Source organism: Pisolithus orientalis (assembly GCF_024613125.1).
Source record: "Pisolithus orientalis strain OTSU chromosome Unknown F5J12scaffold_56, whole genome shotgun sequence".
In the NCBI taxonomy this organism is placed as follows: domain Eukaryota; kingdom Fungi; phylum Basidiomycota; class Agaricomycetes; order Boletales; family Pisolithaceae; genus Pisolithus; species Pisolithus orientalis.
The window spans coordinates 63479-87830 of record NW_026260837.1 but is presented as its reverse complement, the minus strand read 5'-3'; the positions used below and the strand labels follow the sequence as shown (position 1 = coordinate 87830).

Sequence of the window (24352 nt, the reverse complement as noted above, 5' to 3'; positions counted from 1 at the left end):
TCACAAGAACAATGCACCGCATGCAAAGATGCTACTGCATGGTCTGGTAGTGAAAGACCTGCATATTCCCACAGGTTTCATGCACTGTTCACAGACCATGCTCATCCCCAGTCCAGCACTCATGAGCTCTGTATCTGGAACATTTTTGTAGTGCCTGTTCTACTGAGGGATTCCCTTGGAAGTCTGATTTTTGCATGGAAGACTTCTGTCAAGCTATGTTACTTCTCTTCCACACATGGCACAAACCCTCCAACCTGCTGAGGAATTATTCTTGTTGGATGGAGGCATTTGATGCTTACCAATTTTCCAATGCTACCTCCCACATGATTTCTAACTTTCTCATCAAGTTGGAGTGCAAGGATGCCAGGGATACTGTGTGATATGACTATAACAGTGCCACTTTGCAAGCTAAGGCATCCTCTGACATGTACCTGAATAAACCAAATGAATCTAACATCAAGCTCTTGAGAGAAGTGCTGAATCCTCAATTCAGAACTCAATCTTGTGAAGGAGAATGTGAAGAAGTTTGTGGGGTTGCAGAGGGGAAACCCAGAGAGGAATCTGTAGGGAACCTCAGTAGCCTGTCAAGCTACTGAGGGACTAGGTAAATTTTACTAGTGTATGTGTGCGCTCTAACAGCTTATGTAAGCGACATGATCATGTGCCTAAGTCCAAGTAAGGACAGGGGTCATTTCACTCCAACACTCCCCCTGAAACAGCACAGGGTAAAAACTAAAAGGTAAAACATAATCCAAAGTATCAGGAATGAAATATACCAGATGTATAATCAAATGTGCAATGAAATATGCAAATTTTGGGTGTGTAGCTTGACTTGTGTGCATGCATCAGTAAACCAGTAGTTGGTCTAAACCTGTCACCAACTGGTCATGACCATAATTTGTAAGTGTGAACAAAAAATGGTTTTGAAACCTTACAACAAGTCAGAAAACAGTCTACGACCAATATTTGTCATCCACAACACAATGACAGGATGAGATCCACAGATCTCATTATCTTCTGTATTTTCTTTGATAATAAGATTATCACTTGTGCCATCCATCTACTCATTTTGCAGATTGATGCTGACAAACCAATCAAGAATTGGAGGCAGGCAGAAAGAAACAAAATGGATGCTACATCTCATAAGTATAATCATAAGAAAATGGTTCATATCCTTCAACACCCATGGACCAGCTTGCAGAAGAGCTGGGTCCAGCCTGCAACACACTCCCTGATGCACTCTCCTCATGCAATGTAGTTTGATGAATGATGGGTATGGCTGTCATGGGGGGGATGACAGTATGTGATGTACTTGTGAGGCAGCTTTCATAAGCTGCAATCTCATGCATGGGGGGGATATAAACCATATTCAGTTGTTTTTTTTGGGAATGTAAGATGTTTGCAGGTTTCATTTTCTCCCTAGTCCAGTGTGTCAATTAGCTCATAGAAATATACATAGAGTACTCACAATCTGTGTTGATGAAGCCACAGCAGATGGTGATTAATCACCATGCTGATAGCAGGGTTCTGAGTTGCAAGCAGAGAGTGGTAGTATGCTTTGTATATGGGTGAATACTTGGTGCCCATGAATGCAGCATATGGCAATGTTTCTCCAACATGCTCAGATTCACATTTGATAGCATAAAACAACAAATGGCTGTGAGCTTTTGAAAAGTTATTAGTAAATGTACTTACCACTACAGCAGTTAGGGCATACATCTGCAATGGTGTTGTGTGTATATCCTTGGCAGCTCTGACCTTCATGGGAGTCAGCCCAGTGGTATACCAGAAGTTAATGTGGAAGTCTTTGAGGTGTTGGTTTCCATACCAATGGACAATTTTCCCCTGAGAAATAATTGTAAATGTCCAAATGGTATGTAGCATAAGTATGACTTACATCTGTGTCATGCTCATGCATGAAAAAAGAGGTAAAAGCACTTCCATTGGTGATATGTGCACATATGTTGTTTTTCCACTGAATAATGGCCTTGTCCATTAAGAGTCTTGTATCATCATTCACAAAAAACATCTTGGCATAAGGTTAAAAAGTGTTAGTGATTTCATCAGCTGGTAGTATATTAAATTAGTATAGCTCGAGCACATTCACATCAACAATCATTACCAAGTGTTCTGTCCCTGTTGTGGGCACGAGCACTTCTGCAGGGGGGGGATTAAGTACTGTAAGGTACAAGATGATATATACTGTTCCTCCTGGTACAATCACCGATGCTTGTGAAAGGATTTCACATATCATTGATTTCCATTGCCTCCAAGCAGTCTTGCCTGGAGACATTACAGGCCAGCTGATCTTGATGACCATCTCATATATCATCAGTAGCCATGCATGACTGAGTATGTCTTGATCTCTGTTGGAGAACTCACACCAGTTCAGAGGGCCACTGGCTTTCTGGTGAACTTGTGGTCTGCTGTTGTCAGAATACACTGACATAAGACCTGACTGAGTGACCAATGTGAGGGAGCCACTGCGAGATGAATGATGTGAAGTATATGTGTGAGGATATAAAGAGTCACCAAATAGCTGGAGATGCTCCTGGGATGGAGCTCTTGGACCTCAGTGACCCTGGTGCTTCTCTAGGACATCAATGTCCATTCCTTTGGTCTGTCGGATGAATGAGAATTGTAGGCATGAATATATACAACCAATTGGGCTCACCACAATCATTGTGGAAGTGGCTCACAGCCTGTCATCCACCAGGGTCAATGAATCCTGAGATAGCACAATCGAGACCTCAGTGGGCAGTCCAGAGGAGTAACCAGATGCAGGAAATCCAGTAAAATACTGCGCATGTTCAGGCTCAAAGGTAGGGAGGCCCACTGTAAAGGATGTCAAAGGCCCTGGGATTCCACTACTGGGGATCACTTGGGCGAAAGGTCTGAGAGCTGAGGCAGGGGGTGGTCTGTTGTATGGGTTGGATTGGAAGGGTGGGACAGGGCTACCAGTGGGTTCATTTGTACTGCTGGTCAGACATCCATGCCTACAAGCTTGGGAAGGCCTAGTTCAAGAAGTGCATCACCCTCGAGGCTGAGAACCTTGGGGTGAGCCTTGTCTTTCAGCCAGCAGGATATAGAAGGAAAAGAATGCATGTATGTGTAGCCATACCAATTCCAATGATGAGAACTAGGATGACTTGGGGAAAAGTGCAGGTTTGCAAGACTTTTATTGTTGGGCCCCTTGATATCAATTGACCTCTTTGAGGAAAATGGGGAACTCACAGATGTATGGAAAGCTGGACAATCATGCTTCCATATGGCCAAAAGCTGAAACTTTTTCTGGCAGTCATGTGGACATGCAGCACATATTTTCGAAGAAATGGAGTACCAATGGTTAGGAGGACACCAGACACTGCAGTCATGCAGTTCATTCAGTCATAGGTCACATGGTCACACACTCATGCAGTCTCAAGTTTGTTTGGTCATAGGTCATGCAGTCACACAATCATGCAACTGTTGGGCAGTATAATCCAACAGTTGTATTTCAGAAAGTTTTGTAAAAAAAAAGTACCACAGATTGGCAGTACACATGTGAGATGTTTGTACAAAAAGTATGCTAAGCTTGGAATTGCAGGCTACAGATTAAACAAGTACCACAAGAAGAAGCCCTCTGCAAGAGGGAGGCCAAGCCATGTGAGTCCAAGTGTGAAGTCCTGCTCACTGTGTGAGGTACAATAGATCTCCACAATAGTTGCAGTGGCAGTCTGAATGTAACCATGAGTTTCCAAATACTTGATTGCATGGACACCCAGAACATCAGCAGCAGTGGCAGGAGGGGAAACCCATTCTGAGTGATAGAAGTGACTCTTGATGACACCATGCAGGGTGTGCATGTGGGTGTAAATGATAGGGGAGGGTGTGACACTGCTCCCCCATGTTATGCTTGGGTCACTACCTGAGGTACATGAGCAAACTCACAAGTGAGAAAAAAAAAAGAAAAAAAAAAAAAAACTGTCATGAACACCATGTTCTTCTCATTTGCAGTTGATGTAATAGGAATTCCAGGAGTGGGAGTATCCTCACTCATGCTTGATGCAACAGGAAGCATAGTCAGTACAGTGTTGTCCACACCCAATTCCAAATCTGACAAGTCTACTGCAATCAAATGGACATGGCTACCTTTATACTTTGGAATAGGAATATCCAATAGAAGCTCCTCGATGCCATTGACAATCATGAAGGCTAGTGCATCCCAAAATGTTGGCAGTTCTTTCCAGCATGGAAAGGTGAAACCACCAAGTGAGCTAAGGGCAGAACCCCTGTAAACATGTCGGTAATGAGAAAGGAATAGATATTAGGATGACACACTTTGTGTGGTGTATGCCTACATGTTGACTGACAATGACTGCATAAAACTTTCTGGGTTGGTCAGAAAACATGTTGTGCACAACATCTGATCAGTTGAGAAACAGCAAAAGATCAGATGTGTGCAGATTGCATGGTGCCCATTGCAAGATAGGCTGTAACTGATCTTCTACCATGTTGGCCTTGGTCAATGACAAGCACTGAATAGCAATTGGGAGTGGTGGGGAGGAGCGTCTGCAGCACAGTATGGGGCTGTGAGTAAGATGGTGAGCATGAGTGGTATTATTACTAGTAGGCAGGCACAGTTACCATGTACAGAATATGCCCAGCTTGTCACCACCAATCACAACCCAATGTTCTGAACTTTTGGCTGCCAGTGTGTCCATGGCACCATGCATACAAGCTACTGCAGGCCCACAATTTATAGTCACAGCAATTGCATGGTTGTCATATGTAGTCCTTTTTTTTTACAAAAGTATTTCTAAGAGCAATAATGCAGTGATCATGTTGAAGCAAAAAACATCCAGGAAGTACAGAGAATACAGGACAGACAGAGTGTGCAAACAGACAGAGATAGTGAGATGGGAGTGAGTTTACAGTACCACCGATTCATTGCTGCTTCTGGTCATGGCCCCAAATTGTTTTAAGCCAAAGCCAGGCCACTTACAGAAATGATTACATTCATGGCACTTCTCAAATGAAGCCACAGTGGACTTGACATCCCCTCGCTGAAAACAACTAACCCATTGCCAACCGAGCTTTTCAAACTGTTAGGGTTAATGATAATGAACAAGAGGGAGGGGATGAACAGGTCCATCAAAATTTGAGGGTCTGTGAGTTATGTACCACTTCCTGTCCAAGATTGCGATTAGCGAGCACATAGCCATGATTTGATTGACATACCTTGATAGTCCAAGATGATTACAAGTCCTCCAGTTTTAGAATACTGGACATGTTGCATAAATGCAAGGAATTCTGCGATGTCAAACCCATCCATGTCTGCAGTCAATGAGGGCCCACAGTCCATGTTATGGATCTACTTGGTAAATGCAGCACTACCACCCTTGATTTTCTCCTCAAGTAGGTAAACACTGCACAACATGCCACCATACTTGGGTCTCACAGGACCTTTCATGAATTGGGAGTGAGCTAAGGCCAAACCAGCTTCCACAAAGTGCAGATGAGGAATCTCAAATGGAGGAGGAAAATCTACTGATGTGATTGTGCCATCTATGAAGTCATAGGTCATAGTAAGAAGTGCCTTAGCCCAATAGAGAGTATTTGCTTCGCAATGGAGTTTTGGGAGTTCATTGCCCAAGGAAAAACATATTATTTGCTGCTTCTCAGCCTCACCTCCATCATGGGTGGCAGTGTTAGATGTGGAAGGAAGAGGGGGTTGCCTGAGGAATGGATGCTTCATGACCATGATGTCATATAGTTTAGAACCTAAACCAGATAGAGAAGGTGGGGTGAGCATTAACAAACCAGATTGGGCTGTTTTGAATCCACCAATGCCAATAAATGACTTAGGGAAATGGTCCACCATCAACCTGCCTGGATAGGATTCAGATTGTTTGATATCAATTGAACAAAATTGTGGATTGTCCAAGATCTTGGCAAGTGGACTTGTAGGGATGGGATAAAACTGTATCATTTCAAATGCCTGTGTCAGGACTATGAATTGTTGTCAGTAATTTCATGTGACAATGATTGCCAATGTACTTACCCTTGCCAACATTGAGCTCCGATGTTCCACCAGATTTCAGAGCCTCCCTTAGATCATCCCGACTAGGAGACACAAAGGGCTCGAGTGCTGGTATCTTCCTTGGCAGCAATGTGGCTGCAGGTGGCAGACTAATGACACTCTGTTTTGGGGCAGGGGTTGTTGTAGCACATCAATTAGGACTGGAGGGTGAGGTGATATCTGTGGTGTGATCCACAGCTTCGAGATTAGCCCATGCAATTTCTGAACCAATATGTGTTGGCATGAAGGTGCTGGGAGCAACTTGTCCATGGAAGGGGTGTGTTCCAGTGTTGCTAGTGGAGGTCAAGGGCACATGCACAGAAGAGGATTGCATATCATCATCTCCCTTGTCACTTGATGTTGTGGCCACATCCTTGGAAGTCACCACATGAGAATTGACCTTGTCCATGATCTGCATGCTGGGTGGATGGGACAGCTACATCCAGGCTGTGGGAGACAGCCACCACCTGGGGTGGGTTAATTGATACTACATACTACATCAGAAAAGGCTTAGTACCAGTGCAATGGATGCTACTGACAACCATGCTGTGTGGCATTGACTGATTGCTGGATCTTATGAGGGTCAGGCCAAGCATAATCCATTCAAGCATTATTGGTGGATGAAGTACAGACTTGATCAGATTGCATGGCAGCTAGTAAAGCAAGTACATAGCCTCAGAATTTGTTTGCACTCAAAGGCTGAAAGTGAGTTTACATACCTGTCTTGCAAACAGTGGTTTCTGGTTTCTGCAAATAATGGAGGTTGCAAGAGGAGCAAACTCAATGCCCTTGTTGGCCAGGTTCAATTGTAGCGATGTAGTATTGAGGTTCGCCCTGATGTATCAAGGCCCCACATTTTGGCCATTTGCAGTATCAGTCTTGCTCAGCAAACACATCTTCAGTAAACTGGGAGAAGACTTCAGGGTGTTTAGCCATAGGAAAATAGTGTTGCAACAGTACTGGCAGGTCATGGAATGCTGCAGGAAAGGATGACAGTAGGGATGGGCTTTTAATATGTTCACAACATCTCTCTTCCAGCTCAATCCATACTACAATCCATAGTTGGGAGTCTTCAGAGAGTGTGATGCCTTGATCCTTCGCATAGAATTCACAACCCTTGTGCATGAAAGGCCTCGGATCTGATTGGTTGCTTGTTGTGTCCAGCTGGTCAAGACAGCTGCAAGACCCACAGCCTTTGTAATTGGTGAAAATATTTCCAAGATGTCATGCTGCATACTTACTGCTCCTTTCAATCACTCCCAAGGATGGCAACATTGTGTCCATCATCTATGATGATAAGCATACTTCATTGCCATTAACACAGACAAAGTCAAATCTTACTGGATTAACCTGCACATATGGGAGGTCATCAGGTGGCAGAGCCCCTTTTGTGGTCCTAGCATGGAGATAGTTGTGTTAGCTTCTGAGGCAAGAGGGCAATATAGCTGACTTACCAGCTTCCAATGAGGCAGCAAGCTTGTACAAAAAGAAGAGCATAGATGGTGAGGTGAGTGGCAGGAGGAGAATGGATGGCAATGGGGCAGGGGATCTTTCCTGGGCTTCTCTGGAGTCTTGAAGTTCTCCATGTTGGGGACAAATGTAGACCTCATGTTGCCCACTTGACACATACAGCAGATTTGGCAGTATGACATACACTTGATGGCAGAACTTAATTCTCACTTACTGCTCCAACTCCATGTTATAAGTTGACTGATGACAGCAGCTGCTAGCTCATTGTCACCAACTCACAAGCCTCAATGCCTAATCAACACAAACCAAACTGTCAGTAAAACACTTTCCTGAGAGTAGTATGAACCTGTTGTTGACCAAGGTGAGCATCTTGGTTTCTTAGTCGCTCACTAGCATCTTAGTCCAATTACAGATACTCCCTCATGGATTTGCTGAATTGATCTTTGACTCTCCCCAGGACTATGGTGCATTGGACTTGAAGGCAAGTTTTCTCTTTCATGATTCATTTCTGCTAATCTGACTGACCCCACTGCAGTTCATGGTCAACAGGACTGCACTGAAGCATGTCCATGAACTATATGTTGATGCAAACCACCCAGTGTTTGACTTAGTACCACATGCATTGAATGCACACTTGGAGGAGTGCTATAACATTCTTGGACATCCTGCCATCACTCACTTCACTGTTTGGGATGTCTACCTTGAGCTACTACATACAGTTCAGCACCACACCCTTTTGCCATTGCTCTCTGCTTCACTATCTGCAGATGCCAAAGCAAAAGACTCCCTCCCACTACTGAAGGGTCAACATGACCTTCCATTTCCCAAAACTAATGGTGGCTATTATTACATGGGCAGAGTTGGTGGGGGCCTCAGTCTGGGTGAGTCAACATTAGGAACATATCAAAAGGAGCTGAAATGTTTCCAGATGAAATTCATGTGCAGTGCCTTGATGTCTTGGATGATGCTGAGAATGAACCCAATGTTATTGAGGGCCCTGATGTTGTTGTCACAGAATTTTCTGATGAAGAGGGGGCTGATAATGAGGATGACTGGAGCTAAGTATACCTGCATTCTCTATAACCTGTCATGGGGGGTTATTGCCAATATGCCTTTTGTTCTTGAATGTGCTTCATCTGTGCTATGATATATCTGATCCTCCTACTGTATGATCATGTGACTTATGACTGAACAAACTGCATGACCTACAACTGAACAAACTGCATGACCTTCGGACTGCATGAATGTGTGACTGCATGACCCATGACTAAAACAAACTGCATGACTGCAGTGTCTGGTGTCCTCCTAACTGATGGTACTTTGTATCTTTGAAAATACATGCTGCATGTCCACATGACTGCTGGAAAAAGTTCCAACTTTTGGCTGTACAGAAGCATGATTGTCCAGCTTTCCATACAGATGTTATCTGGCCCCACCCCAAATCCCATTGGGGATGAAAGGACCTTATGGAGGAGATCAATATTCAGACATGTAGGGCGATTGCAGACAGTGTGATCTAGGAATTTCATTGCTGTGGTCCTCAATGTTCTAGAAGGATGGCTGGCATTTCATTTGTCACATATCATGTGTCACACATGACTCAACCTACATGCTAATGCTAGAAATCATATATCATTTATTGCCCAGTCACTTGCCAGTCACATCATATCATTGTACATAAGTACAGGGAAAAGGGTGAAAGGAAATCAAGACAAATATAAATCTACACATCCAGTGGACCAGGAGAGGCTGAGGCACTGTGCTCGATGGAGATGCCATCCAAAGATGACTCAGATAATGTAGTAGGGACAGGGGACAACCTGAGAGATGAAAGAGTAGTGATGGTTGTCCTGCTGCTACTAATGGTTTGTTGCACTTCACCAACTTGGCAATCTGCAGTCCTAAGCAGCTTAAGGGCTTCTTCATACTCATCATAGGCAATTGTGCACATAATGTTGAGTTCATGAATCCACATCCAGCATAATTTGACTTGTGCAGCAAAGGCCTCACAACTTGCACAGGCAAGCTGTAACATACAAAGGGTGTGAAGATCTTCAACCTCTTGATCTCTCTTGGCTGATATCTGGTTTGCAAGCATGAAGATTCCAGTGAGGATATTTGCACAAAGTACTCACAGAGGTCAAGACTTTCCTTGCCTTCTTAGAAGGGGGAGAGTGCTCATCTGAAGGCAAAGAAAATGCAAAGCTGCATTTCTGACAGGCATGACTGTCATTCTTTGGAAAACCATTGGATATAGTGTCATGTTGCACCTTCATTTGGAATGGACAAGTGTGTGAGTTCATAGATGAAGGTGATGTAGTTGGAAGGACAACAGAAGGAGAAGAAGGTACTTCAATTGAACTGAGATATTCTGTGGATGATGACATTGGCAATGAGAGGGGCAAGAGCAGCTGAAACTAAGCTGAAATCAAAGGGAGGGAGGCAGAGAATGGAGCTAAACTGACCCTAACCCTAATGTGCAGGGCATTCTCAGCAGCTGAGTGATGCCATTGACCACCACACCTTCTATGACCATGGCAGGACTTGCACCACCCCTGACTGTATTATCCTATGACTGCCCTGCAGACCCTCAACTTTTTTGCCCATGATGCAGCTGTGAATGTCCTGATGTTGATGATGTAATTCTACATCTCTCTAGTGACTGCCAATGTGGATGTTGGGCAGTAGAAGCTCTTCTGAACCTTGATGACACAGACCCACTACAAGGCAATAACTACAGTGAAGGTGAGGATGCAGCACAGGATGGTATGTGTATGAACCCTATGTGTATGAACCCAGGGCATTAGAGAAGCTCCTCCTTGTTGCACACAGATCAACCACAAGGCAATGACTATGACACTTTCAATATACTGAACCCATTCGAGGACAAGGAAGGCAACATGCAGACTGCATTTTTCATGGAGACTGATAATACAAATATTCCCAACCCTTTTGAGGATAATGAAGGCAATGTGCAGACTGCAATTTTCATAGAGAATGGTAATGTCCCCACTAACTGCTCCAGTTTTGTCTCTTCACCACATCAAGTCTCTATGATCAACCATTGCCAGAGGGTCTATCACCCAAATCCACCTGTGAGCCATGCAGATGGCATCAACCTTCTTCATCATATGGAGATGGATGAACATGCTCCTATCTGCAACTCTGAAAATATCTATTTCCCTTTTGCATCAAAAAGCGAATGGGAGCTTGCAGATTGGCTCTTGAGAGGTGCATTATCTCAGAAAGACATTGACACATACTTGTGTCTTGAGCACATGAGTATATGACCCCTTTTAATAGTTATCATACTTATGAGATCTTTTGGTAGAACTTGGCCTTCCCTGTCTCCTTCACAAGTGCTAAAGATCTCCATTGCCACATCGAGTCACTGCCTGGTGTACCCCACTGGCGATATCAAGAAATCAAGGTCGAGAACTACCCTACACAGCCACTGATAATGTTGTACTGGCATGATGGACTTGAGGTTGTGGAGCACCTGTTCAGTAACCCTGTATTTGTGCAGTGTATGGATATCTCTCCATACAAGGAGTTTGAAGTTACAGCTGAAGGCCAAGAATGAGTATATGGGGAATTTATGAGCACTGATGATGCATGGCACATACAGGTTAGTGACCAGTGACCTCTATTGATTAGCAAGAGTGGCTGACTGATCTGTGCAACAGGACCAACTCCCCCACTGTGAGTCAAAGTGTGGTTCAGTGGTGAAAACCAACCAAAACCAACACAAAAGACAAAAAGAGCAAGTGGTGGTGTGCCTATGCAGTACCTAGATGGTAGAACCTGTTCTTTGGGAGGGTTTCTGCAAGCTATAACACTCAAGGATGAGTGCTGAGGGTTGGGGGTGCTCCTGACAAAGAGGGAGCAAGAATGCAATAGAAAGCAATAGGGTAGACTGCTGTCAGCCTACAGAAGGATGGATGGCGACTTAATTCAATGTCCTAAGCTGCACTGAGCTCAGGGAGGGCTTGGAGTGAAGTATATTGATGATAGACAAGGATAAGCAAAGTAGACAATAGTTAGACCCTTAATAAAGTCTCAACTATCAAAGCTGATGGAGGATTTACTGAGTGATGATAAAAAATGTGAGCAAGAGGGGCTCTCTGACATCTTCTTCTCTTTTTTTTTGCTATCTAAGTACAGTGATTTATATACAGTACAGGGGTGTTGCCTATGGAAAACAAGGTACAAACACTTGGTAAGTGATTGGTAACTGATGAGTAAGGAATGTAAGTGATGGGTAATCATCTTTGAAAGCATTGGTAAGCATTGGTAAGGATAAGTAAGCCAAAAGGCAAAGAATCAGTAAGCAAAGTCAAAAGATTGGTAAGTATTGGCAATAGGTGAGTCAAAGACAGTCACAACATTCGAAGTATGAGTCAAGTAATGTCAGGAACTGGGAAAACACACTGGAACTGCATTAGGGGGAGGCTGTGCATGTCACATCTTGAAGAGATCACTTCTAGGCCAAGGTGGGATGACAGAGAGGCAGTGCTGATCTGATGCCAATATAGTACATCCAAAAGTGGACAGGGTGAGTCAGATGTCAACAGGGGTCAAGCTTTGGGGGTCTGTGGGGTGACAGGAGCATAGGGGATTCGCAACTTTCCCCCCCAAACCATCCTCTCAGTGAAGCAAATAAAAACTTTATGAATGAGGCTCTGTTGGAAGAGAGGATGAAGGGGGAGTGTCTTCTGCTGTATCTTGCAACAAGGTGGCAAGATGTGCATCATACTCATCATGGATGCAATCAGGGAAAGTGGAGAACAGTAGATTATACTGTAGCTGTCACAATCTTGGAAGAATGACAGATGAGACTGGTATGAAGACATTGCAGGGAGCAGGGAGGAAGGATCCATATGCTTCTTGGACTGGAGAGACTGAAATGACCACATAAGACCTTTCCAAGTGAATGACAGACCTGAGGTGACCAAAGAATGTCCTCCTAGAGGTCATACTGACAAAAAGAACATGCTGTCCAAGCTGGATGGGCTGAGAGGGCACAGACAAGGGTGGGATGTACCAGGATGCTTCAGGACAGAAGCTGGTAGGAACTCCTGGTAGATATATGTAGCCATGGTCCCTAGCAAAGGGGACAAGCAAAGTGATTGACATGGAGGTGGCCATATCAGAAGAACTAGTGAAATGAGCATCTTTTGGAGGGAGTGCTGCAGAAACATGTGGAGTGTGCAACTCCTTTCCAATTTTGGAAGGTAGGATTGCATGGCTGAGCACTACAAGTGAGTGTGGGAATGGTCTTGGTATCTGCAGAAACAGTGGAGATGTGTGGAAAACCAGAATCCTGTACATGGGTGCTTAAGAATCCTAACCAGCACTCAACCCACTCCCTTTCTTTTTCTTTGGCACTGATGACTCATCCTTGTGCAAGGGATGACTGCTGACATTTCTGGCTGTCCTTCTTCACATGAGGGCTATGGTCTTCATCTCCATTCATCAGCTGTATCCATGTCCACCTCACCAAACACCTTTGGTGTGTGACACCACAGTCATTCCTTCCTGGGGGTGATTGGTGCATCAGATAGAACACCTCTGATGATAGGAACAGAGAATAAAGAAATGCACCCTCTATTACTTTCACTTGTGAACATACATGCTGGAGTACATATGAAAGCTACTTGTCATGCATTCACACTGGCCACCTATCTGCCCATCCTGAAATTCTGCAATGTACCACTGGCCATTCAGGCCATGCTATCTGCACACATCTATCACTTTTCCATATCCCTCATCATGTGAAATCTGATCATTGCCAATCATGATGGCAAAGAAATGTCTGATCCATTAGGAAATTGTTGAGTCATGCATACCCCTCTTGTTGCCTGGATTGCCAACTATCCTGAACAGCTTCTGATTGCTTGTGTCTCAGCAAAGAATTCCCCCATTTCACTAGCAATGGCAGAACAGTTCGGAGATGTGACAGCCCAGCCCTCCTGTGATCATGAGTACATGCTTCAGAAGATATGACAGGCTGCCACTGCATGTGATCCATGCAATATTGTTGCATTTCACAAGGCTTGTCTTGCCCTCCATCTAAATGGTGTCATGGAGCCATTCTGGAAAGATTGGGGGGATACATGTCCCTCCCACTTTCTCACCCCCAATGCCCTGCACCAGTGGCACAAGTTCTATTTTGACCATTGTGTACACTGGGTAATCAATATCATAGGGGGTGAGGAACTTGATCACTGCTTAGCTGCCCTGCAGCCAAGGATAGGGACTAGGCATTGGGTGAATGGTGTCTCCACCCTCAAACAGTGCACTGGTCAAGAACACCATGAACTGGAGAAATTGCTTCCTGCTGTGGCAGCAGGGGCATTGCCTGATGATGTGCTTTGTGCCTTGCACACCATCACCAAGTTCATCTTTCTTGCCCAAGGTATCTCCCATTATGACAAAACCATTCATAGTCTCAGTGAAGCCCATTCCACCATTACAAATCCAGCATTCTCAGGGCACATGGCCATCTCAGGAAGAATGGCCCCCTTGACCACTTTCAGATACCAAAAGTCAAACTAACTTAGCACATTGCACAGAGCATTTGTCAGATGGGTGCCCCTTATCAACAGAGCAGCAACATCACTGAACATTGCCACATAACTCATGTCAAGGCACCCTACCATTTATCAAATTGCTGAGATTACCATGCCCAATGTTGCCATTTCCTTGATTGACAAGAGAAACAATGCTTTTTCCACCTCTTTACTGCTCTGAAATCTTCAGCATTGCTGCTTTTCTTTGCAATGATGGATGAAGCCAGACTTATGGCAATTCACTTCCCAGAGGCTAGTTGGGTTTCTGGTATGTTACCCAGTGAACATTATGTTGGCTCTGTCTGCTCACAGCAGTGCATATTTGATAACCCCTGTTCACATGTATCTGCAACAAATGCCACAGTGCTTCTCCTTACCATTCATCCTCACCATCCTAACCTGCTACTTCATGATGCTGTGATCTATCTTCAACTCAACAACCTCATTCCTGCTCTTGGAGATTTCATTTCCAGTTGAACTTATATCACTTGCAGCAGTTGTTGCTTCTCTACCTCTGGCTGCTCCCTGCCTTTTCAGGCTGCTGAACATCTGGGAGAAGTTCTGAATTCAATGCCAGTCCACTCAAGATGTGCAAGCTGTTACACCCACTCAAATGGTCCAGGCAGTGCCTCTGAGTGAAAGGCTGCCATTTGGACATGCAAATACTGTGTTGGTTGGTTGCTTGGCAACAAAATGGTGTTTTCTGGTTTCATCAGCTACTGGTTCACTGATGTGTGATGTTGGCATGTCATCTGATTATGTAAATCAGGTGATGCCATGTGATATGTTGGGGGGCAGTTGAGCTAGGACAGATGTCCTGTTGTGTCTTCCAGCCACTGCACAAGCTTCATGAGTGCACTCGCTTGCTCAAATATATTCCATTTGGCCATCCATGCATCCTTGGAGTCCCAAAGTCGACTTGGCATTGTCCTGTGTACCTCAAGGCATTTCACAAGGGCTTGGGTATGGTAACATGGATCCTGAGGGGCATCTCGCCTCATTTTGACTTCACTGACCTCTCTAGGTAACATTTTGATGCATCCATGTCAATGTCTCGGCCTGTAGGGCTCACAGGTGCAGTTTCGAGCCTTTGCAGATATTTGTGATGACATAGGTATGCTATCTTTGATGTCCATGCTTCGGCAGTCAGGCTGACTAGCCTCGCCAGCAAGCAGTGCTTCCTCAACTTGCTCCAAGTTGCCATTGCCATCCTTTACAATGCCAATGTCATTGCCTCTCTTTCCATCACCTTTGTTGAGCATCTTGCTCTCTATGCTCACCACAATTGGTGTGATTGTGCCTAACACCTCAGATAGGCTCTTGATGCCTTCAACAGTGAACGTTCACCTTGGAACCTCAATCCTGATGCATCCTCATCAATGTTTTGGTATGGGGGTCCTGCAGAGGCATTCCACATGTCCTATGGGTGGTACTGATGATGCAAGTATGTTTCTTTCCCTTGGTGACCAGTCTCCATTGTAGTACTGAATGCTGGTCCCAGCTAACATCCTTGTCTCGACTCCGAGTGAGTCAATGGCATCATTGCTTGTTGCATCATCTGCACTGCTCTCATCTTGCATGTTCCCCTCATCCCTGGCCTCCTTCAGCTGTGATTTGATGTGCAGCAGATATGCTCATGTCTTGGCTGTCTTAGCACTGGTAGGCCCTGTCTCCACCTTGTCACACTTGCCTTAATGACTTCATTAATCTTCCAGCATGTCCTTGTGCCTTTGGGCACTCCTGGCTCCCTAGCTTTGTCATCAGGTAAGCTCTTGAGCATGTGCCAACCTTCATAGAATTCTTGTGGTATTGCTGGTGCACAGTTGTGCGTGTTTCACAGCATCTTGACCTCTTGCACCTCGCTGGACCCCACTGTGTGCTGTTCAACAGCTGTAGTGCCAATTCCTTCCTTTGGGCACTCCTCTGGTGTGTACTGACACCTACAGGTCTCATTTGTTATTGCCAATGTGCAACCCTGCTTGGTGCACAGTCCTGCACCTCCAAGTGCACTGCCATGCACTCCCAGCCTGTCACAAGCATCTCCATAGGTGTACCAAGTTGCAGCCATGGGTAGCAATGTGTCCTTTTTTGGTGCATCTTTCCCATTCTTGACTGTTCTGCTGCTGGCCCTTGATACTTCCAGCATCTTCATAATCACACGCTGATGGCTCTTGCTACCAGCTGACTTGTTAGCACAAACTTGAAGATCCTTTCCACTGGTGTTTTGGCCATTTGCATAGCTGCTCACATTACCACCATACTCCCCCTCAATGGTACTCATCCCTGCTCAGTTGGTGACTCCAATATGTAGTTTGTCATAGGGGGTTTAGATTGACTGTACTTCATAGGTGTTCATAGTAAATTCTTGGTGGTGCATGCTTCCATTTGAAGAATTAGGTCTGGTGCTGGCTCAATAGCCTCGCATTTGCATTGCTCAGCCATGACCTTGGGTTCAGCATGCCCATCTGACTCCTTGCAGCTCATCTCCTCTGCTGCATGCTGTTTAGCAGCTGTAGTGCTGACTCCCTCCCTCGGGTGTTCAGCTGGTGTCTGGAGACTATTTGGTGGGTCTCTGGCACTCGCATGTGCCCTTCTCTTGTGTGCATGTTGACCAGGGTCATCTACATAGTGCTGTGGCACATCTGTGCTGCTGCTTGGTTGATCCATGGTGCTGCTTGCACAGCTGCTACCCCACTCCCCTTTGAGCTCTGTTCCCTGAGTTTTGGGGTAGCTGGATGCTCCATTGCTTGGTGAGACTCTTGCCTCAATGATCCTGGCTGGCCTTTCATTGTTGGCCTTTTCCAGTCATTTGTGTTCTAGCATGTTTGATGTGTGGTGGATCTCTGTGTCCCCACCATCTGCCTCAAGGTTTGCCATCTCCTTGGCTGTGATATCCTGGCCATTGGTTTCATCTGTGGCTTCCTCACCCAGACCTCTCTTTGTGGCTTTGTTTTCACTAACCATCCCAGATGTCTCACCCTCAACTTCACCTGATTTTGCCCTTTCGAACTCGACTGGAGATGCACACTGACAACACATGTCTTCAGTGGACTTTGTAGTCTTCAATTTGACCTCTCCACCCTGCAACATGACTTGCTGGACCACCTTGACTGTAGTCTCAGCTTTTACTTCATCACCACTTCTTGCCTCATCATGACTGTTCCCCTTGAGCCTCACTGCCTTAGGTGGCTTGCTTGACAGTTCATCAGGCTTCACATGTGGTACAAGTGTCTCATCTTGTGGTTCTCATGCATATTTGCACTTGCCATTTGTTCCCTTTGGTTCATCCTTGCCAGTGCTCGACTGTTCAGCTGGTGTGCTGACACATTTTACAGGGATGGAGATAGGATTTGGGTCACCATAGGTAGTTGCTAGGTAGTTGAACATTTCATGGGCTGTCTTGTAGTATTTGATGCATGAAAAGGTCAAGTCCGGTGTCACACACCAAAGGTGTTTGGTGAGGTGGACATGGATGTAGCTGATGAATGGAGGTGAAGACCATAGCCCTCATGTGAAGAAGGACAGCCAGCAATGTTGGCAGTCATCCCTCACACAAGAACAGGTTGTCAGTGCCAAAGAAAAAGGAGGAGGCAAGTTAAGTGCCAATAAAGTTCTTAAACGCCCATGTACGGCATTCTGGTTTTCGACGTATCTCCACCAATTCTGCAGACACCGAAACCATTCCCACACTCGCTTGTAGTGCTCAGCCACTGCGATCCTACCTTCCAAGATTGGAAAGGATTTGTGCACTCCACACGTTTCTACAGCACTCCCTCCAAAAGACGCTCATTTCGCTAATTCTTCTGATATGGCTGCCTCCACATCAGTCATTTCACTTGTCCCCTTTGCTAGGGACCATGGCTACATATATCTACCAGGAGTTCCTACCAGCTTCCATCCTGAAGTGTCCTGGTACATCCCACCCTCATCTGCCCCCTCTCAGCCCATCCAGCTTGGACAGTGTGTTCTTTTTGTCAGTATGACCTCCAGGAGGACGTTCTTTGGTCGCCTCAGGTCTGTCATTCACTTGGAAAGGTCTTATGTGGTTGTTTCAGTCTCTCCAGTCCAAGAAGCATATGGATCCTTCCTCCCTGCTCCCTGCAACATGTCTTCATACCAGTCTCAGTCCATCATTCTTCCAAAATTGCGACAGCTACAGTATAATCTACTGTTCTCCACTCTCCCTGATTCGCATCCATGATGAGTATGATGCACATCTTGCCTCCTTGTTGCAAGATACAGCAGAAGACACTCCCCCTTCATCCTCTCTTCCAACAGAGCCTCATTCATAAAGTTTTTATTTGCTTCACTGAGAGGATGGTTTGGGGGGGAAAGTTGCGATCCCCTATGCTCCTGTCACCCCACAGACCCCCAAAGCTTGACCCCTGTTGACATCTGACTCACCCTGTCTGCTTTTGGATGTACTATATCAGGCATCAGATCAGCGCTGCCTCTCTGTCATCCCACTTTGGCCTAGAAGTGATCTCTTCAAGATGTGACATGCACAGCCTCCCCCTAATGCGATTCCAGTGCACTTTCCCAGTTCCTGACATTGCTTGACTCATACTTTGACATTCTGACTGTCTTTGACTCACCTATTGCCAATACTTACCAATCTTTTGACTTTGCTTACTGATTCTTTGCTTTTTGGCTCACTTATCCTTGCCAATGCTTACCAATGCTTTCCAAGATGATTACCCATCGCTTACATTCCTTACTCATCAGTTACCAATCACTTACCAAGTGTTTGCACCTTGTTTTCCATAGGCAACGCCCCTGTACTGTATATAAGTCACTGTACTTAGGTAGCAAAAGAAAAAGAAAGACATCAGAGAGCCCCTCTTGCTTGCAATTTATCATCTCTCAGTAAATCATTCATCAGCTTCGGTAGTTGAGACTTTATTAAGGGTCTAGCTATCATCTACTTCGCTTATCATCATCTATCATCCATATACTTCGCTCCAAGCCCTCCCTGAGCTCAGTACAGCTTAGGACATTGAATTAAGTCACCATCCATCCTTCTGTAGGCTGACAGCAGTCTACCCTGTCACTTTCTATCACATTCTTGCTCCCTCTTCGTCAGGAGCACCCCCAACCCTCAGCACTCATCTTTGAGTGTTGTAGCTTGCAAAAACCCTCCCAAAGAACAGGTTCTACCATCTAGGTACCGCATAGGCACACCACCACTCGCTTTCATTGTCTTTTGTGTTGGTTTTGGTTGGTTTTCACCACTGAACCACACTTTGACTCACACCAGGATGTTCCACATCAGGATAGACTCAGTGCTCACATTCAACTGCTGCCATTTATTTAGTTCATCTCCTGCTAGTTTTGGCTTTGGCTTTGTGCCAGCCAACAGCTCTTCAACATTTTGGGTTTGCACAACCTTGAGTATCTTCATGCAATACTCTTTCCAATTCCATCCATTTGTCTTGAGCTCTGGAATGTAGATGAAGCCTTCCCTAGTCCAGTATCTCTTCACTGCCCTCCAACAGAATGACCCACAAAGTTTTGATTCAGAAGATCTAGACTGGCATAGCAAGGGCACACTTCCAGTGGATGAATGGGACATTGTTGTGATGTCCCAGGCACTTCATTGTGATCTTAAGCACAATGTTTGTCCCCCTGTAATTGAGGAACATGTCTTTGAAGTCAGCATTGAGATGGAAGATCAAATTAATCTGCATAATACATACATGTCATCCCAGTGAAAATGCAAAAACCCACAGAGGTCAGTAGATGAGGTGGATATTGATGTCGATGATGTGTCATCAAGTTGTAAATGGCCACATAGTTCCAGCAAACATACTACTGCATCCCTTACCATTGACAATGTCCAGACCTGTTGTTTCACTGCCCAAGCCATTACCAATGATGATTGTGTGGATGCCTTTCTGTTGCAGATGATTTCAAAGTGGTCTTTAGATACTAACCCAGAACAGAAGCATGCCTTTATGATAATAACAGAGCATATGATGCAGAACAACCCTGAACAGATGTTGATGTTTATTATGGGCATCAGGGGGTCCAGGAAAAGCCACCTCATCAAAGCAATTGTAGACACATTTATGCAACAAGGTCACACATGGGAGATTCTGTTGTGCACTCCAATGGGTAGTGCTGCATGCCTCATCAATGGTTTCATGATCCATGCACTCACCCTCATGAATTCTTGTTCCCTGGGCAAAGGCAAGAGATGGGATCAGTGCAATACCAACAAACAGAATGTTGATATGGATGAATTACAAGAGATATGGCATGATGTTGCATATTTGGTTTTGGATGAGGTTTCAATGGTTTCTGCTGAGCTGCTTTCTGACATAGCAAAACATGTAACTCTTGAAAAGGCTGGTGACCCAGATAAAAAGGATAAGCCATTTGGGGGCATCAATGTCATCTTTGCTGGAGATATGGCACAACTTCACCCTGTGAATGGTACTGCCTTGTACTCACATGCCATTGTGAATAACCTGTTGAGGTGTTCATCTGAAACTGTGAAGGTGCAGTGTCAATTATTCAGAGCTTTCCTATGGAGATTGTTAACTCACATTGTTCCACTCAACCAGAATGAGTGTGCAAAAGTGGACCCTTCCTTTGTCAAAATGCTTGCACAGATAAGATTGGGATCAGTGACAACATCCACTGATGTGGCACCATCCAGTTGGCAACTGTTGAAGTGTTGTCCCTTTTACTTGACTTTTGCTTACATTGTGCAAGCTTACATAATAATTCCTCGCACTTAGGATGTTTGTTTTTCCTTCAGGTGTACCTCAGACTTCTTCTAACTGAAGCCTGAGTTTCCTTCCTAGGTCCCTCATCTCAGCCTACCTTCAAGAGGTTATGAGCCCTGAGCAGCTCTAACCTTACAGTAGCAAACTTGAACCAAGTGGTACCACAGTATACAATAAGACATGTCATCTGGACCTTTGTCATTGATGTCTTGGGCTCTAGGCCCATCCACAAGTGCAAATACATCAGCCTCTACTTCTACAAGAGTCTTGCAAGGCTCAAATTGACTCTATGACATAGCTCCCCTTGCAGATGATGGTTCAAACTATCAAATGTGGAAATTCCAAATGCAAAAAGTCTTAACAGTTTGTAGCCTCTGGACCATTGTTGCTGGTACAGACACAAAGGTAAAACCTCCAGACCAGACAACTCATCCTGACAAGTATGAGGAATGGCTCCTCAAGGACCAGGAAGCATGTGTGCAAGTCACACCTGTCTTCAAGGATGAACCCCTTAGTGGAGTACTATATGTGAAATCTGCTGCTGAGACATGGAAGAAACTCAGTGAGAGATATGAAGGAAAAGGCAAGCAGACTATTGCCGGCCTCATTGGTGAGTTGTTCCAAGGAACACTTGCAGATGACCAACCAATGGAAACACAGCTGAATGCAATGCATCAGAAGGCACACATTCTCACCTTGCTTGGACAACCACTTGAGGACTCACTTGTAGCCATTGCAATGGTCATCTTGCTCCCACCATGATACTCTACCCTCTGCACAATCCTAATGTCATCAAATGACAAGATAACTCCTGAGACAGTTATTTCCCAAGTCCTTGTCAAAGAAAAGTCACAACAAACTTCAAAATCACATTCTGCTCTTGCCACAAAGACAAACCAGGCAAGAAGTCAAAAACAGCAGACAAGAAGAAGAAAGAGAAGATGTGTGCCTATGCACCATGTGGTGAGACAGGACACACAGAGGACAAATGCTACAAGAAGAAAGCAGATGAAGCAGCTAAAGCTCCATCCCAAAGTACTTCACATGGGGATAAGGATAAGTCAAAGGAGAGGTCAGAACTGACAGCAAAGATTGCAGCTGTCACAGCAGAAGAGGAAGGCCCTCTTCACTTATTTGTAGCTCACACATGCCCAGACACTAGCACATCAGAGTGGGTTGTAGACTCTGGGGCCTCTGCACACATGTGCTGCCAGTGGTCATGGTTTACAACATTCAGAAAACTGGTCCCCTCTCAACCAGTGATCATTGGCAACAGCAGAACAATCCAAGCCATAGGCAAGGGGAGAATTGAGCTCTCCATGCACCTTGAGGATGGATGCACAAGCAAAACCATCCTACAAGATATATACTATGTTCCTGACCTCAACACAAATATCATGTCAGTCCCCTCTTTGGCCTTGAAAGGACTAAAAGTTACCTTTGGAGAATAGACATGCCAGGTTCATGTGGAAGGCCAGGTTGTAGCTCTCACCACCAAATGCAGATCCCTCTACATACTCAAAGCTAGTGTCATATCAGGGAGCCATGCTGCCTGTATCATCAATACCCCAGATGCACTTGATGCAAATGAGCCACACATGGCACTCACCTCTCAGATGACAATATCCAAAACTACTCTAATTATGTGGCACTGCCATCTTGGACATGCCAATGTCAAACATGTCCTAAATTTGCTTGACAAGGACATGGTGTCTGGAATGGACATCATAGGGACCAGGGAGATCAGCACACACACATACAAGGCCTGTCCTGAAGGCAAACAACACAGGGACCCTATTTTGTCAAAGTCAGATGTGGACAATCCACACATACTACATCAGACTTACACAGATGTGTGTGGACCCATGGAAACAACAGTGTGGACAGGCCACAAGTACTTCATGACCTTCATTGATGGCCATTCACACCATCTAGTGGTGAATATGGCTCAAAGGCATTCAAAGCCTACCTGAAGTCCAAAGGGATACACCATGAGAAGACAAATGCATATACACCACAGGAAAATGGAGTAGCAGAGCACATGAACCACACCATTGTAGAATCTGCATGCACTATGCTAAGTGATGCTGGACTACCCAACAAGTACTGGGGAGATGCAATCCTCCATGCAGCACACATAATAAATTGCCTGCCTACAAGGGCACTCAAGCAAGATTTTACACCCTACAAAGCATACACAGGACATAAACCAGTAATTTCTCATCTATGGGTTTTTGGATGCACAGCACATGCCCACATACCTGAGGAAAAGTGGCAAAAGCTGGGAGTCAAGTCCCTTGAATGTCAGTTCCTAGGCTACTCAGAGAACAAGAAGGTGGACACCTGTGTACACAAGACTTTGGGTCAGATCATGGAGACATGCAATGTCATTTTTGATGAGGGAGATGGGACAGACAAGTCCTGAGTCCAGATTGACATTGTTGTCAAGGAAACAAAGCCTGTAGTGCCTGATATCAGTGATCAGAATGCTCAAGGGCACAAGTACCAACCTACAGAGGAAAATAGCAGCTCTGACAGCTTGGATGCAGCCTTGGAAGGAGGAAATAACCTAGTACATGACTGGGGGACCTAGATAATACTACAGCTACTAATGGCAATGAGGCAATCACAAATGATCAGGACATTTCAATGCCTGAGCCCAGAGTTCAAGTCCAGAATGAAAAAGGTGATAGTGGGTCAAACCATGTGAATGACAAGGACAAACACACCTTGGAACAAAGGTGCCAGGTGACACCTATGCCTGGTCAATACCCTGGATCATCACAAACACCTCCAGGACCATATCCAGTGCCAATCCCACCTCCAGGTGTCAGAAGATCATCTAGAATTTGAAAAATGCCTGTAAAAGATGATGATCAACATTATTTCATCAATGCCTATGAATGATGTGGCAGGGGATGCTGTGGGAAGGGACAAATGTGGTGAGAGTGGTGAGAGAGCACCAGAGAGCATGGAAACTGCAAGTGAAGGTGGTGATAAGCCTCATGGTGAACAACATCACCACAATGCTTACCAAGCAAACACATCATGTAATCATGAACCAGCAACCTTCACAGGGGCAATGCAGTGTCCTGATGCTGATTGCTGGTATGCAGCCATGGCTGATGAACTCACAATGCTTAAGAATATAGGATTATATGAGGAGGTCCCTCAGCCACCTGATTGAAGGATCATTGACTCAAAATGGGTATACAGAATAAAACAAGGACTGATGGGCAAAATTGATAAATACAAGGTGTGACTCATTGCAGAAGGATTCACACAGGTACATGGTATTGACTACATGGAGACAATTGCACCTGTAGCCAAGTTCTCTATGATAAGAATCCTACTTACCCTCTTGAATTCATTAAGGTCAGAATCAAAAGTACCACTGTCAAGATCATACACAGCAATCACTTTTTTGTTTGTTTAATGTTACAGATGCAGCCATCATAACATTGAGTATATTGACCTAACTTTTATATACTTTCTGCATCTCTTGTATGCTAGTCCAA

General features: G+C 44.9%; 7 protein-coding genes across 7 annotated transcripts; 3 read left to right on the top strand and 4 right to left on the bottom strand.

Annotated features, from left to right (window-relative positions):
* Positions 1-1464: 1464 nt before the first annotated feature.
* Positions 1465-4391, bottom strand: F5J12DRAFT_966227 (uncharacterized protein; the record flags this gene model as incomplete). Its single annotated transcript, XM_051750008.1, has 9 exons — positions 1465-1620; positions 1696-1845; positions 1898-2029; positions 2204-2483; positions 2700-2996; positions 3235-3364; positions 3674-3907; positions 3931-4271; positions 4321-4391. 9 exons carry the CDS (start codon positions 4389-4391, stop codon positions 1465-1467), a joined length of 1791 nt encoding a protein of 596 aa, XP_051595368.1.
* A 992-nt stretch (positions 4392-5383) lies between these two features.
* F5J12DRAFT_697281 (uncharacterized protein) lies at positions 5384-5641 on the bottom strand (the record flags this gene model as incomplete). Its single annotated transcript, XM_051740449.1, has 1 exon — positions 5384-5641. A coding segment is annotated over one exon (258 nt), but the record flags the coding sequence as incomplete, so codon positions are not given.
* A 2428-nt stretch (positions 5642-8069) lies between these two features.
* Positions 8070-8593, top strand: F5J12DRAFT_897577 (uncharacterized protein; the record flags this gene model as incomplete). Its single annotated transcript, XM_051748034.1, has 2 exons — positions 8070-8412; positions 8460-8593. The coding sequence occupies 2 exons, from the start codon at positions 8070-8072 to the stop codon at positions 8591-8593; spliced, it is 477 nt and encodes a 158-aa protein (XP_051595366.1).
* A 661-nt stretch (positions 8594-9254) lies between these two features.
* F5J12DRAFT_786400 (uncharacterized protein) lies at positions 9255-10067 on the bottom strand (the record flags this gene model as incomplete). Its single annotated transcript, XM_051743438.1, has 3 exons — positions 9255-9614; positions 9667-9736; positions 9997-10067. 3 exons carry the CDS (start codon positions 10065-10067, stop codon positions 9255-9257), a joined length of 501 nt encoding a protein of 166 aa, XP_051595365.1.
* Positions 10068-13372: 3305 nt separating this feature from the next.
* On the top strand, positions 13373-14208 carry F5J12DRAFT_907523 (uncharacterized protein; the record flags this gene model as incomplete). Its single annotated transcript, XM_051748948.1, has 5 exons — positions 13373-13486; positions 13541-13742; positions 13767-13801; positions 13829-14079; positions 14109-14208. The coding sequence occupies 5 exons, from the start codon at positions 13373-13375 to the stop codon at positions 14206-14208; spliced, it is 702 nt and encodes a 233-aa protein (XP_051595364.1).
* Positions 14209-16455: 2247 nt separating this feature from the next.
* Positions 16456-16770, bottom strand: F5J12DRAFT_897576 (uncharacterized protein; the record flags this gene model as incomplete). Its single annotated transcript, XM_051748033.1, has 1 exon — positions 16456-16770. One exon carries the CDS (start codon positions 16768-16770, stop codon positions 16456-16458), a length of 315 nt encoding a protein of 104 aa, XP_051595363.1.
* Positions 16771-20006: 3236 nt separating this feature from the next.
* Positions 20007-20264, top strand: F5J12DRAFT_727452 (uncharacterized protein; the record flags this gene model as incomplete). The annotated part of the gene is made up of 1 exon (XM_051741804.1): positions 20007-20264. A coding segment is annotated over one exon (258 nt), but the record flags the coding sequence as incomplete, so codon positions are not given.
* Positions 20265-24352: the final 4088 nt, after the last annotated feature.